Below are 18,432 nucleotides of genomic sequence, written 5' to 3'. Positions count from 1 at the left end.
GGGGAAATGAATGCAGGCTCCTTGGCTTCAGCGATAGCAACGCGAAGCCTCCGAAGCGCAGAGGGAGAGCTCCCTCCACGCTCCTTGGCTTCGCGTTGCTTTCGCTGAAGCCTGGAGAGCAAGAGGGGTCAGTGTGCACCGACCCCTCTCGATCTCCAGGCTTCAGGGATAGCCACCTGAAGCCAGGAGAGCAAGACTCTCCTGGCTTCAGCAGAGAGGGAGAGCTGCGCAGCGCCCCTTCAGCCAAGCGGGAGGAGAAATGGAAGGGGCTCCGTTTCTCCTGCAGTTTTGCGTTCGCAGTTTTGTGTTCTCCCACTCTAAAGCAAGGTGCGTCGTATGGTCCAGTGCATCCCATAGAGCAAAAAATACGGTAGGTGCGTCCTATGATCCAGTGCATCTAATAGAGTGAAAAATGTGGTACTTCCTTTGCTTGTCTCGTGTGAACGCCACATAACAGGGACACCTGGCTTTACGCCCACTTTCCATCATGTTTTATTTGAAAGTCCACAGCAACAGGGCAGGAGCCATGGTTGGGGGTCTACCATGTCGATTCTTGGGACCTGCCAGCATATAACAACCAACAAGTCCAGAAGCAAATGCGGCAAGTTTTTCTTTTCTTTTCAGGCGTAAGGTCAAAGCTTAAACACATTTTGCAAGGGGATGGAAATTCAAGAGGCACTGAAGTTCTTTGGGCTCAGCAGAGGAGAGGATGGGAAGGGCAGCAATGGGGAAAGAAGGATGATAAACGCAGAGAGGCATAGACCCAGCCGAAGGAAGCCCAGTCCACAGGTAGCAACGAGGCCTAATTTGAGAGCAAAATCTTGAAGACGCCCGTTTCAAAAGCCCTTGGGCGAGGGCTAGGAAAGGGAAGAAGACAGCTCCCCTCTCCCTGAGCAGCCAGAGAAACCAGCTTGTGCAAGAGCACAGTGGCAGGGGAGGAAAGATTTGGTCTCCACTCAACGCGGGACGATGCAGAGCTTGTAGAAGGGCGGGATGGTGGCAAAGCCGGACTCCTGGGGGGTTGTGTCAATGTCCTTGGAGTCCACAAGGGGCTTCAGCCGGAATCTCTGCAGGGTGGTGGTGAAAAAGAGGAAGAGCTCCATTCGGGCCAGCGTTTCACCCAGACACACCCGTTTCCCTGCAAGGCGAAAGGGAGAAGAATCAGCAGGGAGGGAAGACATGGGTTTTGGGGTTAGAGGCCAGGTTTCGGTCAAGTCCAACGTCCTTGGGGTATGAATAGAACAGCTGAAATCCATGTGAATGGAGGGAGGGGAGTTTTCCTCTCTTATAGGACTGAAACCCTGTTGTTGTTGTTTTGGCAGATCTCTTTGTGTGAGCGTGTGTGTCATCTAGTGAAACTTAGGGACAGGAGATCTAGGGTGGCAAAAGGAAGTATTTCTTTAGACTGTGTATGTAAAATGGGCTTATAGATTCATAGAATTGTAGAGCTGGAAAGGAACCAATTGTCTCCCCCCTCCAACCCCAGACTTGTTCCTTACTTTGGCCGCCCAAAGTTGGCAGCCCCACCTACAACCAATACTTCCTTCCAGCAGATTTTGCCCATATATTTGTTATTAACGTCTCCCCATTCCCACATTTATTTATTATGGTGTGTGTTAGGGAGTAGGGTATGTGGAAACACTACAACCGACCAAGTAAAAAGCCACAGTGCAATGAAGGTTTGTTTTCTGTAGGAGACCCAGGTTCACTGTTAGTTTCTCTTTGTTGCCACTGTGCAGTTCTTGGAGTCACAAGACTCTGTTTACATTCCAGAGATTCCATACTGTTGGAAGTCTCACGGGAGATGGATGTGACGTTACTGGTTTCCTGATCCTTTGTTGTTTGGTTGCACTCTGCTCTCACAGAGAGAGGATATATTTCTTTTCTGTCTGCATAGCTTAGTAATAAAACTCTTAGCATGTAGCTCATGCTATCTCAGCTCCTTCCCTGTGCTGGATACTCTGCAGAATGGGGAACGTGCTTGGAGCCTTATCAGAGGCTCAGGTTGTTAATTACATCAGAGAAGAGCGATTCTGGAAGAGTCGCTCGGTCGAACACAAGTCCAACATTCACAACTTCAAAAAGTGAAGGAGGAGAGGATGGGAGAGGTTCTCATTTCCAAAACAAAAATAAAAAAGTGTTTAAGACAGGCTTCCTCAACCTCGGCCCTCCAGATGTTTTTGGCCTACAACTCCCATGATCCCTAGCTAGCAGAACCAGTGATCAGGAATGATGGGAATTGTAGTCTCAAGACATCTGGAGGGCCGAGGTTGAGGAAATCTGGTTTAAGAGGAGGCCTTGGTCTAGTATACCTGAAGGAGTGTCTCCACCCCTATTGTTCTCCCCAGACACTGAGGTCCAGCACCGAGGGCCTTCTGTCGGTTCCCTCGCTGCAAGAAGCCAAGTTACAGGGAACCACACAGAGGGCCTTTTCGGTAGTGGCACCCGCCCTGTGGAATGCTCTCCGACCAGATGTCAAAGAGGAAAACAACTACCAGACTTTTAGAAGAAGAAGAAGAAGAAGAGTTTGGATTTGATATCCCGCCTTTCACTCCCCTTCAGGAGTCTCAAAGCGGCTAACATTCTCCTTTCCCTTCCTCCCCCACAACAAACACTCTGCGAAGTGAGTGGGGCTGAGAGACTTCAGAGAAGTGTGACTGGCCCAAGGTCACCCAGCAGCTGCATGTGGAGGAGCGGAGACGTGAACCCAGTTCCCCAGATTACGAGACTACCGCTCTTAACCACTACACCACACTTAGAAGATATCTGAAGGCAGCCCTATTTAGGGAAGCTTTTAATGTTTAATAGATTATTGTATTTTGATATTCTGTTGGAAGCAGTCCAGAGTGGCTGGGGAAACCCAGCCAGATGGGAGGGGTAGAAATAAATAAATAAATAAATAAATAAATAAATATTATATACCTGAGGAGAATGGCATGAAAGCGTCATTCTTCTTGAAGCGCCCATTCTCATCCAGGAAGTTCTCTGGGTTGAAAGCAAATGGGCTTTTAAACTTCTTGGGGTCGAACAGGACAGTGTGGAGCATAGGGTAGATTTCTGTCCCCTAGGAAAAAGAGGGAGAGAATATTGAGGTCAGAATTGCAACGATTCGGGGAAAGTCGAGAGCGAGAAGCTCTCCACCCCTTCTCTCAACTGGTGGACTGCCAGCCACATTTGACCACCGGCCAACTCCTCCCTGTGACATCTACAGACTGCCCTGCCTGTATGTGAAGGCACCATGTGGGTAGCTGACCCACAGAAATCTCATGCAATCTGGTCAAACGGTCAGTTGATCTACAGGTCCCCCCCCCTCTACAGAAGCATCACTGTGGGCATCCGTCTGGGGTCAGGGAGGCAATCCACCTCTGGCTGTAGTTTAAGCCAAGAGGAGGTCCAGCCTTGCCATTAGGCAGAGTGAGCCAGCTGCTTCAAGTGGCATGTCTGGAGGGTGAGGCCAGGTGTTGGAGGACAGATGTGTCCCCATCATAGCTGTCAACCGTCCCTTATTTGGCAGGAAAGTCTCTTATCCCAGCGCAGTGTCCCACTGCTGTCCCTTATTGATGATGTCCCTTAAATTTCCCGGGATTCAAAGGAAGCAGCTCCTCTCCCTCCCTCCCTGCTGACCAGGGAGGAGGGAGGCTCCAACTGTGTTGCTTGGCTGCTGGCTGGGCTTTCTGCCTTTGGCTGGGAGGGGCTCAGAAGTTGAACATAGCTGTGCTCTGAAAATCCCTTATTTTGGCTGCTGATCCCTTATTTTTGAGGCTGCTGGTCCCTTATTTTCAAATCTGTAAGTTGACCGCTTTAGTCCCCATGCACCCTGTAAACTAGCTGAGACTTTACCAGCTGGGCCCTGGTCATCCTTTGAGGATTGGCTGTTGTGTTCTTGTTGTTTTTAAGTGCTATGTTGGCAGCTTTTGCCAACCTGGTACCCTCTAGAGGTTTTGAAATGCAACTCTGGTCAATCCCAGCCAGAATGGCCATGCGAGACACCTAGAGGGCAATAGGTGGGTCTGGCTGCTTAATGGATTGGCAAATCTTTAAGACTCTCCTGGAGGGTGTCCAGTCCTTTTCCTTTGCCAAATACCCGCCAATAACAGTAGCCAACATCACCTCATCCTGCCTGCAACAGGTGGATTCTGTGTCGGATGAAGACTCAACTGTTGCGGGCAGATGTTGGTGGCAAGGCACAAATCTGTGAATGTTGCTAATCTCTTTTAAACAACAACAACCACCCATTTTCTTCTGTCCCAGACACTTTTTCTCCCCTCTGCCCCACAACTGATACCTTAGGGATGATGTAGCCTCTGAATTCCGTGTCGCGCATCACAGAGTGGGCCACGTTCATGGGGATGAGGTCACTGACCCTCTGGACTTCGTGAATGACAGCGTCCACGTAAGGCATCTGGCTCCGGTCTTCAATGTTGGGGGCACGGTTCTGGCCAATCACTTGGTCAATCTCCTGGTGCATTTTTGCTGTCCAATGCATTTAGATCAGAGAAGGGTCAGAGAATCAGAGTCAGAAGGGACCACGAGGGTCATCTAGCCCAACCCACAGTAATGCAGGAATCTTTGGCCCAACATGGGGCTTGAATCCATGACCCCGAGTCTCATAGTCCACTGCCTGAGCTATCCGTTTACAGTGGTACCTCTGGATGCAAATGGGATCCGTTCCAGAGCCCCGTCATGTTTTGCTGCTTCCGCGCATGCGCGTGATGTCATTTGGAGCATCTGCGCATGCGTGAGCGGCGAAACCCGGAAGTAACGCGCTCCACTCAACCTGAAGCACATCTAACCCCAGGTATGACTATACTTAAGATTTCTAGCACCAAAACGCAGTTCAGTTTTCAGCTTGAACCTAGCTAAATGTTTCTTTATTTCTCCAGACTGAAGGCAGCTTACGCAAATTAAAACAAGACAGGTGTAAAAAAAAATTACAGATTCTGCCACGTGAGGGAGATGAATAAACACCCAGCAATAAAAGATAATGGGAGAGGATTTACCCCAGCAAATTATTTGTCAAAACTACAAATACCCAAATACAGACGGTCATTTACCCTCGCTAGATTCAACGTGCTGCCATTTGCCTTATTGCAGGGCAGATTCAAGGGCAAACCTTACGTGGAACGAGTCTGCCCCTGCGGATTGATGGAGGTAGAAACTGTCTCTCATGTCTTGTTACGCTGCCATTTCTACGGGGATACACGCTCGGTATTTATCACTCCTGTTACAGTATACAAAAATCTCCAAATGGGTCTGAACTTCAATGTCTAGATCTCCTGGTAGAGGACAAGGACCTAGAGATCACGCTAAGGTGGCCAAATTCTGTGCGATTGCTATAAAACTTAGGGAACAAGCTGTACTACCAAAATGATTAAGGTTTTAAACGACAATTTTAGGTTATATTTTAGTGATCCAGATTTAATATATATTTTTAACTGCCCCTATATATGAATTGTCCCTGTTATACCCAATTGCAATTCAATGAATTCCTGTTGTGTTTTATGATTTTCCTGATATTGTAAGTGAGCCGGAACTGATCTGTAACTGTAATAATAAAATTCAGTTCAATTCAATAATTAATTCAACTCAGATGGAATATCTTGTGTCGGTGAGTTCCATAGTTCATCACTGTGTATCTCCCAACATTCAGCTTCACTGGATGGCTCTGTTGGGTTAGAACTGTTCCTACCCACTTTCTCCACACCAAGCCTAACTTTACACACCTCTGCCGTATCTCCCCCTTACTTACTCACTCCCCAGCCCTCAGCAGGCTAGGTTGGGCTTTAATCAGCATGGCGGCAGTGTGCTGGTTCCCTTCCTTACCTTGCACTTCGGGGTGTTTCATCAGAAACAGAAACCCGTATCTCAGGGTGGAGCTGACGGTCTCCGTCCCAGCAAAGAACAAATTGAGTGTGGTGAGTTCTAGGTTCTTGGTGTTGAATTCGCTGGACGGGTTGCCTTTCTCCTGAAGACAGACAGGAAGCCAATGTCATCAGGATTCCCCCATGTGGGTGAGACGTAGGGGGAGTTGGCTTCAGGGCTGCTGCCTCTGGCATAGTCCTTTTATGGAAGAAGGACGTCACTTGTCTGGTGGGGGTGAAGAGAAACTAGGCAAGCTGGACACATGTCAGCCCATCAGATCATTAATGATAATGCTGATAAATTTCTTATGCCCCAATCATCGGACTGGGTTGCCCCAGCCGCTCTGGGTGGCTTCCAACAAAAATACGGAAAACCAACAACAACCAGTGAAAGCTTCTCAAACTAGGGCTGCCTCCAGATGTCTGTGAAAAATTATATAGCTGTGGAACTCTTTGACCTTTTCCAGGAGGGCTTTCCACGGGGTGGGTGTGACTACCAAAAAGGTCTTCTGTATGTTAGAATTCCTGCTCCGTGATTGCAGTCATGGGATTGTTGTCTATCACATGACGGTATATGTTTCGACTCCACAGGGTGGGAAGTGACAGAGACAGGATGTTTGTGTTACTGTGTTCTGTGAAGTGGGACTATTGTCCTTTGTTCTTTTTCTCTTTCCTGTCTGATGCTAGAGAGGGAGGGAGTCATGTTGCAGTGCTCCGTGTGTGTTTATATGTAAATAAAGTAGATTAGCCAAAATGCTGAGTTGCTGAGGTCTGTCACACGAACTGGAGTTGCGGCTTCATGGCTCCACCACGTGCACGGTGGCTGGAACCCAGCCCCCGCGCAATTGGGGGGGTGTTCCCGACCGCTTCACCTCCTGGCCAGCCAAATCGGCTGGCTCTGGAGGTGTGGCCTGCCCTATTTAAACCAGGACACGGCCAGGGATCTCCCTCTTTGCTGCCCGTCAGCTGTTCCTGCTTTTCCCACCCTACCGCCCTATAAGGTTTTTGACCTTGCTATGGACCTTGGTTGGTCGCCATTGAGTGGCCTGGTAGGAATTTTTCCACCTGGCAAATTGGCACCAGCCACTTGGTTTTCGCCTACCTCATAGCAAATCGTCACAACTTTCTTGGTATTGGCGGTTAGGTATTGGTATTGCTCTGTAGATGGAAGAGGGGAGGTAGTGCCATCACCTGCCCTGCATATTGACGGGTGGTCCGATAAAGGATTCTGGGGTGTGTGGCCCTGTCCGAAGCATGGGGAGGTGAGGGCCTAAGGCACGCCCCCTATTGGTGACCCCATGAGAGTTCCTAGTTGATGTGCATCAGCAGGACTCCCCCTACTGGTGGTAAACCCTTCCCAGACTTCTAGCAGACGGGCTGAAGCCAGATATAGTCTGTTAGGACCAATGTCTAAGCCAATACCTCTCTTCACCTGTAACCAATAAAGTTGTGGCCTTATTTAGCCCATTAACCTTAATAAACGTGTCATGTGTCGTTATTTCCACTGGGGGTGGGGCGGGAACTTGCCACACAATTCACCCAGTGCAATAAGGCACAAGCCTCTCAGTTGGTGAGCAGCATTCACTGAACTTTGCACAATAATTTCACATGCTTGCCTAGCACACTCTAGGTTCACCAGTGACTGAAATGGTGGCACACCTGATCATGAAGCCGTTGCAAAGTGTATTATCAGCAAGGTGTGCTAGCAAGCAGCAGAATCTGCAGAGCCCCTGTGGCAGTCCAGAGATTGCATCGCTTTGTAAGTGATGTGTGACTTAGTGATCCTTGTGTCAACCCTACAGCTCCCTGTGGAAATCCCACCTCATGTCATAGGCCAACAGGTTACCTTTTCCATCTGGATGAGGAAGCAGTCAATGAAGTCACGAGGGGCATTGAGGTCAAGGGTCTCCTTGTTCTTCTTCACTCTCTTGGCAATGTAGGCTCTCATGTCTTCCAGAAGGTCATAGATCTTGGTGTGTGGCCCTGGAAAGTACTTCAGAATGCTGGCATACATGTCATAGAACTGCAAGAAGAAAGAAAAGGCACCGGTAGCTGACCAGGAATGTCTCCTGAGGGTCAGGAGAGCTTCCTTGCTGGCCAAGGAGGCCCCACTAGATGATAAGTAGCTGTTATAAACTACGGCTGGCTTTCAGACCCTTGTCCAGCCTGGTGCCCTTCTGCTCTCCACATGAGCTTAGACTCCAAATCCCATCAGGCACAGAGCACAGCCCACAAGGCCAATGCTCAGGGATGATTAAGATGATGGGAGCTCCATTCCAACAATATCAGAAGGGTGTCTGATTGGGAAATGGATTCGTGCTCTGTCTGCTTTGAGACCGGGTACCTGAGACCAGGCGGTGCTCATCTCACGGAAACTTTCGTTCATCATCTTCATCAGGGACTGGAAATCCTTGTCTTCGTAGTCAAAGCGGTCGCCAAAGACGATGGAGCAGATAACGTTGGAGACGGCGCGGCTGAGGGTGAAGGTGGGGTCGAAAGGCTTCTCTGCAATGCCAGGGAAGGAAGACGCATTGTGCTGAAGGGGCCAAGGTATCTTGGGAAGTGTGAGGAACTGTGGAACACCTGCAAAGTCCTCTCCCAAACTCTTCTCAAAAGATCATCTGCAGTCCCTACCCAGAACTTAAGATACCTATTGCTCACCAGGCTACTAGAATGAAGACCTTCGCTGGCTATGGAGGAGCCTTCCCAGAGAGCTCACTCAGTGCTGTCATTATGGTCTCTCTTGTGCTGCATCTGGTGAACGCCTTTTTACTCACCCAGGCCTTTTAAACAATTTGTGCTGTGGCTCTGGGCCTCCCAACCATGTTTCATTGCATATTTGCTACAGAGAACTATTCCAAACTCTACTTTTATTTGTTAATAGTTTTATGTATGTTAGGGACGTGGGTGGCGCTGTCGGTTAAACCACAGAGCCTAGGACTTGCCGATCTGAAGGTCGGCAGTTCGAATCCCCATGACGGGGTGAGCTCCCGTTGCTCGGACCCCTGACAATTAGGTCCAGTCGTGGCCAACTCTGGGGTTGTGGTGCTCATCTCGCTTTATTGGCCCAGGGAGCTGGCGTACAGCTTCCGGGTCATGTGGCCAGCATGACTAAGCTGCTTCTGGCGAACCAGAGCAGCTCACAGAAATGCCGTTTACCTTACGCTTACCTTCCCGCCAGAGTGGTACCTATTTATCTACTTGCACTTTAACGTGCTTTCGAACTGCTAGGTGGGCTGGAGCAGGGACCGAGCAACGGGAGCTCACCCTGTCGCGGGGATTCGAACTGCCGACCTTCTGATCGGCAAGTCCTAGGCTCTGTGGTTTAACCCACAGCGCCACCCGCATCCCCCTTTATCTCTCCTTATCCGTTATTTTGGGGGCAATGTCTGTGCTCTTTCCTCCCTGCTTGTTATCCTTGAGCCCAGAAATTGTCATTGCCTTTGGGACAAAAAGGCTTCCCTTCCCCAGCCTGTCTGGGCTTCGGAGCTCGTGCTTCTGTCCAGCCTGGTGGGGCTGACCTCCTCCTCCCTGCCCTTCACTTGGCCTACTCACGGTTGGTCTTATGAAATTCCTCCAGCAGGAACTGAGCTTCCTCTCGGATCCGATCCTCAATTGTTTTTTTCCCCATGCCAAAATTCCTCAAGACGGTGAGGGAGAAGCGTCGCAGCTGCTTCCAGCGCTCTCCCTCAGAAAACACCACCCCTGCAGGTATGGGGAGAAGAAAGGGGAGAGGGACTGAATAGCAGCCAGGAAACAACAGATACAAGACTCCTGTATTGCAAGTCGGACCACCCTGGGTTCCTCCTCCTCACCATAGCCATCAAAGGTCCTTTGCAGCGTGGGGTTGGTTTTCCTTCCGCTAAATTCTTCTGCCTTGTCTATCAGGGCCTCCTTCACAGCTTCATGTCCACAGAGGACCACAATCGGGCGATTTCCAAAGTAGACGGTGAACACTGGGCCGTATTTGTCACGCAGCTGCATAGGAGAAAGGCCAAAGGCTACTTTTTAAAATTTTAAAAACAGAACAGTCTTTAATCCACTCTTTCTTTTTCTTACAATTCATTGCGTGGACAGGCGGAGTCCCCAGATCCCGAGTGGTCCCCCCCCCCCCGTCATGTGGAATAACGACTCTAGACAACGCGCTATGGGATTAAATTGGCCACAACTTTATTAAATTTCAAATGTGGGTAGACCTTGGCTCAGGCATTGGGCGTTCTCCCTCCCTAGTCCCCAGCCGGGGACCTAGGGAGCATCAGGGTTATCCAGTGTGTGGGGGGATAGGCCGGCTCTGGAGAACATATGTTCAAGCAGAGATAGCCGCCCCCGTTACGCCGCCGCAGGGGAGAGCAATGACGACCTTTCGGCGTACGGCCAAAGCCTCCCTTCAAAAACCCCTTTAACGGGGAACCCTGGTATCGCCGCCGCAAAGAGGAAGATGGACTAAAGGATTCCGCCCAAGGCCTGATACCGCCAAAGTTGTGACGTTTTGCTACGGGAAAGGCGAAACCTGCCAATGCAGGGAAATTCCTTTCCGGCCCTTTAACAGCGACCTTATCGTAGCAGCGCCCGCATACCTGTGGAGACAGGTTAACCTGCAAAACCTATGAAGAAAAGATAACCTGCAAAAGAAGGCATTAACTGAGGGTGGGTAGGGTGGGAGAAGCTCTGGAGCCAAGTGAGGATTAACAATTAAGATCCACCCTCTATTGTGTGGGCAGGTAATCCCTCCCCCTACCTGGCCTGGTTTCCCTGGCAACGCTTCCCCCAGGTGGGATTGGACAACTCACTGGGGTAGGCGGGGACCTCCAGGTATCCCACCTGAGGGAAGGCAAAGCCTATGCTGATGGGGCCACTCCAGATCCAGGGCTGCACGCGTCCCCGCAAAAGGCGCCCCCCGTTTTAAGTGGGGAGCGGTCATTGGCACTCTTACAAAAGCCGAGAGCATAAATGCTGGAAACAGGCTGGGCCTTGGTCTGATCCAGCAGGGCGGTTTGAACATTCATCTCTGTGTTCAAATCTGTTCACTCAATTCCCTCAGACTCTTATTTGTGGGAAGGAGAGAGATGCCAGGCAGGAGGCTTTCGGCACATGCTCAGAGGGCCTCTACCTGCCACCAAAATGCACTTTATCAAGCAAGGGGACAAAATGCATGAAAGCAAGTTTCCATTCCTGTTTTGATAAAATTTTGAGACTGGTACGTCTCACACAGACTGGCTCTGTGTGGGACAGTTCTGCGAGGTTAAGTGTCATTTCTGACTAAACCCTCTTGTGGAGTGTGGACAGAAATGGGTTTAATGTTGTCTTTTGAAACGGCTCTGACCCAGAAGGCTCTAAAACGTGACTCTAGGCTGAAAATGCAATTCTAGGCTTCATCCACAGAAGTTTAGCCTCCAGATCAAGGGAACTCATAGTTATTTGGTGGGTTAAGCTCCGTAGCCGACTGCATGCTTACTATTGGCTCCACCCCCCCTTATATTTGTTGGAAACACGCCCGGGAAGGCCACCAACTACCCAAGACTCAGGGGTATCTCTCCGGTGGTCCTCCCTGGCTGTTTAGTGTCCAGATGGAGAGAAGTCATAGTACTGCTTTATTCCACCTTGTTCAGAGCCCACCTGGAGTCCTATGTCCAGTTTGGGGCACCACAGTTTAAGAAGGATCTTCACAAGCCAGAAGGCGTGCAGAGGAGGGCAACTAAGATGATCAAGAGCCTGGAAGACAAGCCTTATTTATGAGGAATGGTTGAGGGGCATGTTTAGCCTGGAGAAAAGAGCACCAGGAGATGAGATGGTAGCTTTCTTCAGACACAGCTATAATAATAATAATAATAATAATAATAATAATAATAATAATAAAAAATTTTATTTATATCCCGCCCTCCCCAGCCGAAGCCGGGCTCAGGGCGGCTAACAACACCAAAACAGTGCAACATTATAAAAACATTATAAAAGTTAATTAAAATCCAAATTGATGGCAACTATAAACTAAAGTTTTGTAAAGATTGCCAAAGGAGGGGGTCAGGCTGCGCCCTGACCAAATGCCAGGTGGAACAGCTCTGTCTTGCAGGCCCTGCGGAAAGATGTCAAGTCCTGCAGGGCCCTGGTCTCTTGTGACAGAGCGTTCCACCAGGTTGGAGCCGCAGCTGAAAAAGCCCTGGCTCTGGTCGAGGCCAGCCTAACCTCCCTGTGGCCTGGGACCTTCAAGATGTTTTTATTTGAAGACCGTAGGTTCCTCTGTGGGGCATACCAGGAGAGGCGGTCCCGTAGGTACGAGGGTCCTATCACATGGAAGATGCAACAAGCTTGTTTCTGCTGCTTTTGGAGGGCTAGGGTTTGGACTGATTGATTCAGACTGCAAAAAAAGGATATTCCAACTCACAACTGCATGCCCAGGAGGAGACCCCCGACTCCCAAGAGACCACCAGAAGGAATGAATAACTCATGACAACGTGTTATGGGATTAAAATTGGCCACAACTTTATCAACCCTTTCAGATGTTGGAAAACCTTAGCTCAGGCATTGGGCGTGTATCCCTCCCAGCTCCCTGCTCAGTGGACTGAAGCACATCGGGGTTAATCAGATCCAGGGAGTGCACACCGCAAGACGTCTGTTCGTGCAGCCAGCCAGCCAGCCAGCCCCTTTTCCGCACAACGCAGGGGAGTTCACTGACAACCTTTCAGCGTATGTCCAGTGACTCCCTTTTCAAAAAAAAAGCCTCTAACGGGGAACCCTGGAATTGCCGCCATGTGGTGGGTTGAGTCACCACTTCTCTCTCTCTCACACACACACACACCCACACACCCACACCCACTTAGGGAAGATAGACTAAAGGATTCTGCCCAAGGCATAAAACCGCCAAAGTTGTGACAATTGCTACGGGGAAGGCGAAACCTGCCAATGCTGGAAAAATTCCTTCCCAGTCCTTTAACAGCAACCAGCATATGACCATAGCAACGCCCGCTGACCTGGAAGGAAAATGGTTAAGCTGCAATCAAGCAATAGACAAAGGGAGGGTTTGGGTGGGTGAAGCTCTGGAGCCGACTGCACGATTACTATTGGCTCCGCCCCCCTTATATTTGTTGGAAACACGCCCGGGAAGGCCACCAACTTCCCAAGACTCAGGGGTATTTCTCCGGTGGTTCTCCCTGGCCGTAAATCTCCCTCAGTCCAGAGAGACCGGTGATAAGCATCCGCTTTCTCCTGAGAGGAGCACACTTGTCTTCTGGCATCTCATAGCAGAAGAAAGAGTCAATCGTAGTTCTAAAACTACTTTATTTACAGTCATGTATATACACAGAATCCATCAGCATGTCTGTGCTCTTTGAGCACCAGTACAGAAACAGAAGGGACAAAAGGGACGCAGGTGGCGCTGTGGGTAAAAGCCTCAGTGCCTAGGGCTTGCCGATCGAAAGGTCGGCAGTTCGAATCCCTGCGGCGGAGTGCGCTCCCGTCGTTCGGTCCCAGCGCCTGCCAACCTAGCAGTTCGAAAGCACCCCCGGGTGCAAGTAGATAAATAGGGACCGCTTACAAGCGGGAAGGTAAACGGCGTTTCCGTGTGCGGCTCTGGCTCTGGCTTTGGCTCTGGCCAGAGCAGCGATGTCACGCTGGCCACGTGACCCGGAAGTGTCTCCGGACAGCGCTGGCCCCCGGCCTCTTGAGTGAGATGGGCGCACCAACCCCAGAGTCTGTCAAGACTGGCCCGTACGGGCAGGGGTACCTTTACCTTTACCTTTTACAGAAACAGAAGAGAAGACTACCTGGAAAAGACCCTGATGATGGGAAAGATGGAGGGCAGAAGGAGAAGGGGAGGACAGAGGACGAGATGGTGGGACAGTGTTCTTGGAGCTACCAGCATGAGTCTGACCAAACTGCGGGAGGCAGTGGAAGACAGGAGGGCCTGGCGTGCTCTGGTCCAGGGGGTCACGAAGAGGCGGACACGACTAAACAACTAAACAACAACAACACAGAAACAGCATCACAAACAGAAGTGAAACTAACTTCCAACAGTACTCCAACAGTACTGAGACTTCCTGTCTCATGCTCTCTCAGACACTCATGTGATATACAAAACATAGTGCTACTACTGGAGCAGCAAGGATGGATAAAAATCCTAACAATATTCACCTCAAGCGGACTGGAGTGAAGCCTGCTCACTCGTGGTCCACTCGGCCAGCCCTACCTCCACCCAAGCCGCTGATTGGATTATTTGAACTGGGGTTTGGCAGGGTTAGGGTTAGGGTTAGACTGGCATTCCCAGACACTTAATCTTTTCTTCGTGGACCATTTTGCTGCTCAAAATCGTCCTCAAAGCGTGACGAACTGTTTCAAAAGGACTGGAACAAGTTTATATTTTACATGAAAGAAAATTGTAAACATTTGCAGGCTTGAATGGAAATGTTTTGTAATGTAAATATAAGGAACTGAGTTACCGATAACAAGGTGAAATACTGTAATAAGATCGAAGGTAAATAAGTGATGATAGAAATGCGAAGAATATAGAAAGATGTGTGGACGTCAGAAAAAGGGAGAGAAGGAGGTTGATGCTGTTATAATGTAGTAAGCTGTAGAATTATGTAACAAAATGTGAATATGATAAAAGTGGAAAATTCAATAAATATCACTGGGGGGGGGGGACACAAAATCCTCCCCACTGCCTGATCCATTTCTATTTGCAGGGGAAAATAAACCACAAGGCCTCCAACGAGCTGCCGTGAGGATCCTGCTATTGAACAAAAAAGTAAGAGCACAAATATTTAAATAAATGAGTACGTTTATGAAATATGATGCCAGCAACACCTGAAGAAAATGCCTCACTGTGTTGACACACCAGTATTTCATCACCAGGGGAAACATAGCTGAGTGTTGAGGGGGGGGGGGGAGTTGCTTAAGAATTTCCACTGTAATGCGCAGTTCTTTCTCAAAGGCAAATGGTTAAAGCCAAGCTCAACCCGTCTCCTACTCGATCTCCCAACCTCAATTCCAACCCACCTCAACCAACCCTCTCAACTCTCCTGTCTCTCTTCAAATCCTCTCCTTTTAAACGCTCCCTCCTGGAACCACGGCCAATCGGAGGCTGCCGTTCATTAACCATTTGCTGGCAGGGAAAGAAAGAAACGCTTGTTGATCCAACCGGTCCAGCAAAACCCAACCTTTTCGTCACACATGGTTTCGAGTCCCATGTTGGGCAAAAGATCCCTGCACTTCCAGGGGTTGGACTAGATGTCCCTGGTGGTCCCCCTCCAACTTTACAATTCTAGGATTCTATCCAAATTTAGAGTCTCAAAAATGCTGCCTGTTGTTTTTTAGTTGTTTAGTCATGTCCGACTCTTTGTGACCCCCTGGACCAGAGCACGCCAGGCACTCCTGTCTTCCACTGCCTCCCGCAGTTTGGTCAAACTCATGCTGGTAGCTTCCAGAACACTGTCCCACCATCTCGTCCTCTGTCGTCCCCTTCTCCTTGTGCCCTCCATCTTTCCCAACATCAGGGTCTTTTCCAGGGAGTCCTCTCTTCTCATGAGGTGGCCAAAGTCTTGGAGCCTCAGCTTCAGGATCTGTCCTTCCAGTGAGCACTCAGGGCTGATTTCCTTCAGAATGGAGAGGTTTGATCTTCTTGCAGTCCATGGGCCTCTCAAGAGTCTCCTCCAGCACCAGAATTCAAAAGCATCCATTCTTCGGCGATCAGCCTTCTTTATGGTCCAGCTCTCACTTCCGTACATCACTACTGGGAAAACCATAGCTTTAACTATACGGACCTTATAGTTAAATGCTGTATAGGTAAATGCTGCCTACCAGGATGCAAAACAGGTTGGAAAGTTTAAAAAGAAGGGGAGGGTTGTGAAAGATAACATGTAGGATAACATGTAGGATTGCTGTTGAGTTGTTTAAAAAAAAAGAAAAAATGCTTTCGGAAGTTAGCAAGAATGATGCTTAGCTTGCTGAGTGCTGAAAGCGCACCTCAACATTTGGTCCCCACAACAACCTTGCAAAGGTAGGCAAGTGGATTTACTCGTGTTACTTCTACTCGCAGTAACGCTCTTTTGGCACCTCCACTTTCCCCAGGAAAACCTGCTCTTTAACGCTGAATCGGAACAAACAGCAATTTGGGGTTTTTTTGAGGATTGCAGTTTGCTCGATTCCGTAGTAAAGAGCGGGCTTTCATGGTGAAAGCACCAGGGCAAAATAGGGAAAGTGTTCAAACAGGGAGCTTTCAAAAACAGACCTGTGCCAAGAAAAGGCAGTGCAAAGGTAAGAATGTGTGAGTCCTAACAGGGTTTTTTGTGTTATTTAACTAAGTTGGCATCAGGCAAACACCAGGCAAATGGGTGAACATATGGATCCAAAGAAAAGAGAAGCAAAAGATTGCCAGGTGTGTCAACTTTCCTTTTAAAATAATAATAATAATAATACAGTCTGCAAAAAAATAATAAACATAGCATTGAGGTTATAGTGTCATTTTATATCATCTTAAAACATTAATGGGTCATTGTAGGCTGTCCACAGACCTGTTTGGAAATGGGTGGGAGAAATTTGCTATCTACTTCCCTTGTGTATGAAAAGAAGGGGAGGCAGGTTTCATCAAAGGTGTCTCTCTTTATAAAAGCTTTTGGATGGATAGGGCAACCGTCATCTAATCTACCCAACTAGAGGCAGGCAGGCAGGCAGGCAGGGATACAAGGAGAGAGATAGAGGAAGGTGTTTTGGTGAGAGGCAGAGAGACAGGAATATCCAGAAAGCCACAAAAAAGACACAGAGATGCTTAGTTGGGGAAGCAATGTATTTTGAGCATATTCCTGTGCAAGGGTGGAGATGGAAGAGGAGAGAGATGGGGGCAAACTGAGGCCTCCGTGCATCTCAATTATTTGAATTTCCCTTTGACTCCTGGGTGCTGCTCTTGCTGCTCTGTTCCTAGAAGGGCCAGGGGAGAAATCTGGTTCCGCTTTCATTGGAAGGCTAATCTACCAACCTTTCACTTTCCAAAACCATGCACAAACTGAAGCACATGGATCCAGGTTCTGCAATGCAGATCTCCAGCCAGACAATGACAAATGAAGACACCACAGGAAAGGGTGCATGCAAATGAAAATATTCAGGGAAATCACTTGGAAAAAATGTGCACATTAGTCAAAAGGGCATGCGAGGGGGAATGTGTTTATAAGGAGACATTTGCACTAAAACGCTGGTAAATTTCCATGAAGGTTTTTTTTTTTTTTTGCAAATAATATTTATTATTTTCAGTAGATAAACATAGTAAAGAAAGAAAAGATTAACAATAATAAAAGCAAACAAAAAATAGGAGAGAAAGAGAAAAAAGATACATGCAAGATATTACCACTTAATTAAAATTAAGTACCATCCATCTTCATAAACATAGTATTTGATTTCCTCGAATCTCTTCCATCCGAGTTTCTTAGTAATTATATGTAGCAGTTTCCAATATCAGAGTTTCAAAAGACGATATCACAGTCCTAATCATATTACATAGCTTTCCTTATCGTACATTTTCTTATTTATAAATTTGATTCCATTTTAATCCTAGGCCTTATTGTTTCTTTCAAGTGGTTTCATATCTTTAATATTACAATACTTATTCAAATAGCCTTTAAATTTCTTCCAGTCTTCCAGGAAGATTTCTTTTTTAAAAAAAAATAGTTTGCAAATTTCTCCAGAAATACTGAGAACTGAATTTAAGGTTGGAAAACTGAGAAGCAGAGAACCAAAACTGACTCTGCCTTCTGCCCCTGGTTTCCAGAGGCAGTCAACTCACCCTGAGGAGGGATTTCAAAGTTTCTGATGACTTGATCTGCAGGAAATTTCCAATCACAGGGAGTGGCATGGGTCCGGGGGGCAGCTTCCCATGGCGTGATATGCTCCTCACTGCTGCCGAAATGAGAAGCCAAGTCAGGCAGATGACAAGAAGGAGAGTTACAATGCTGGCCAGATCCATGATGGAGGTCACTACCAGTCTGTCCCAGTGCAGACAACTGTCCCATTTTGACAGGGTTCTAGATACTGAATCAAGGCTGGATTTGGCCCCACCTTCTGCATTATGTAACTCCACAAGGCCAACCTGTTGATAGCTTTAATCCCAATAAACCTATGCCAAAAGTTAATCATCTATTTCCTGGTTATCAGGATTGTGAATATTTGTTCCAGAAGCACGAGAGTTTGTGTGCACATTCTTCGTGATGTGGGTAAACAATTTCCATGCCAATCGACTTTAAACATTTTAATCTAGTGTTTTCTAGTCAAATGTCACGTTGTCCGCATTTGGACTCTCCTGATAATTGCTTATTGCTTCCAAAGTTGTTATGAAATTTTTGAGGGTGATTGCAAGACTAAAAGCCTCCTTTGAGTGGAGGGGCTGGAAGGAAGAAGGATTGGAGAGAGGCCTGGCTGGAGTAGAGAGGAAAGCAGCCAGAATCTGAGGAAGGTTGGTCGTGGTTAACGTATTCTATGTTACAGCTAAATAAACATTTGTTTTCAGCTTGCAGTTTCCAGCTTTCTTCACTAATACAAGGAACAACGCAGGGGTATCAAAAATGTGGCCAGCTAACTAAAGCACAGCCTACAA

General features: G+C 48.2%; 1 protein-coding gene across 1 annotated transcript; it reads right to left on the bottom strand.

Annotated features, from left to right (window-relative positions):
* Positions 1–468: 468 nt before the first annotated feature.
* On the bottom strand, positions 469–17,851 carry LOC307221209 (cytochrome P450 2G1-like). The gene is made up of 9 exons (XM_079985589.1): positions 17,626–17,851; positions 9,677–9,839; positions 9,417–9,566; positions 8,206–8,366; positions 7,708–7,884; positions 5,824–5,965; positions 4,286–4,473; positions 2,923–3,064; positions 469–1,138 (listed from the first exon to the last, which is right to left on the bottom strand). Exons 1-9 carry the CDS (start codon positions 17,803–17,805, stop codon positions 957–959), a joined length of 1,485 nt encoding a protein of 494 aa, XP_079841715.1. The 5' UTR covers positions 17,806–17,851; the 3' UTR covers positions 469–956.
* Positions 17,852–18,432: the final 581 nt, after the last annotated feature.

Source organism: Podarcis cretensis (assembly GCF_951804945.1).
Source record: "Podarcis cretensis genome assembly, chromosome: 8".
Lineage (NCBI taxonomy): Eukaryota > Metazoa > Chordata > Lepidosauria > Squamata > Lacertidae > Podarcis > Podarcis cretensis.
Note: the sequence above shows the minus strand (reverse complement) of the source record. Positions and strands in the feature narration are given on the sequence as shown.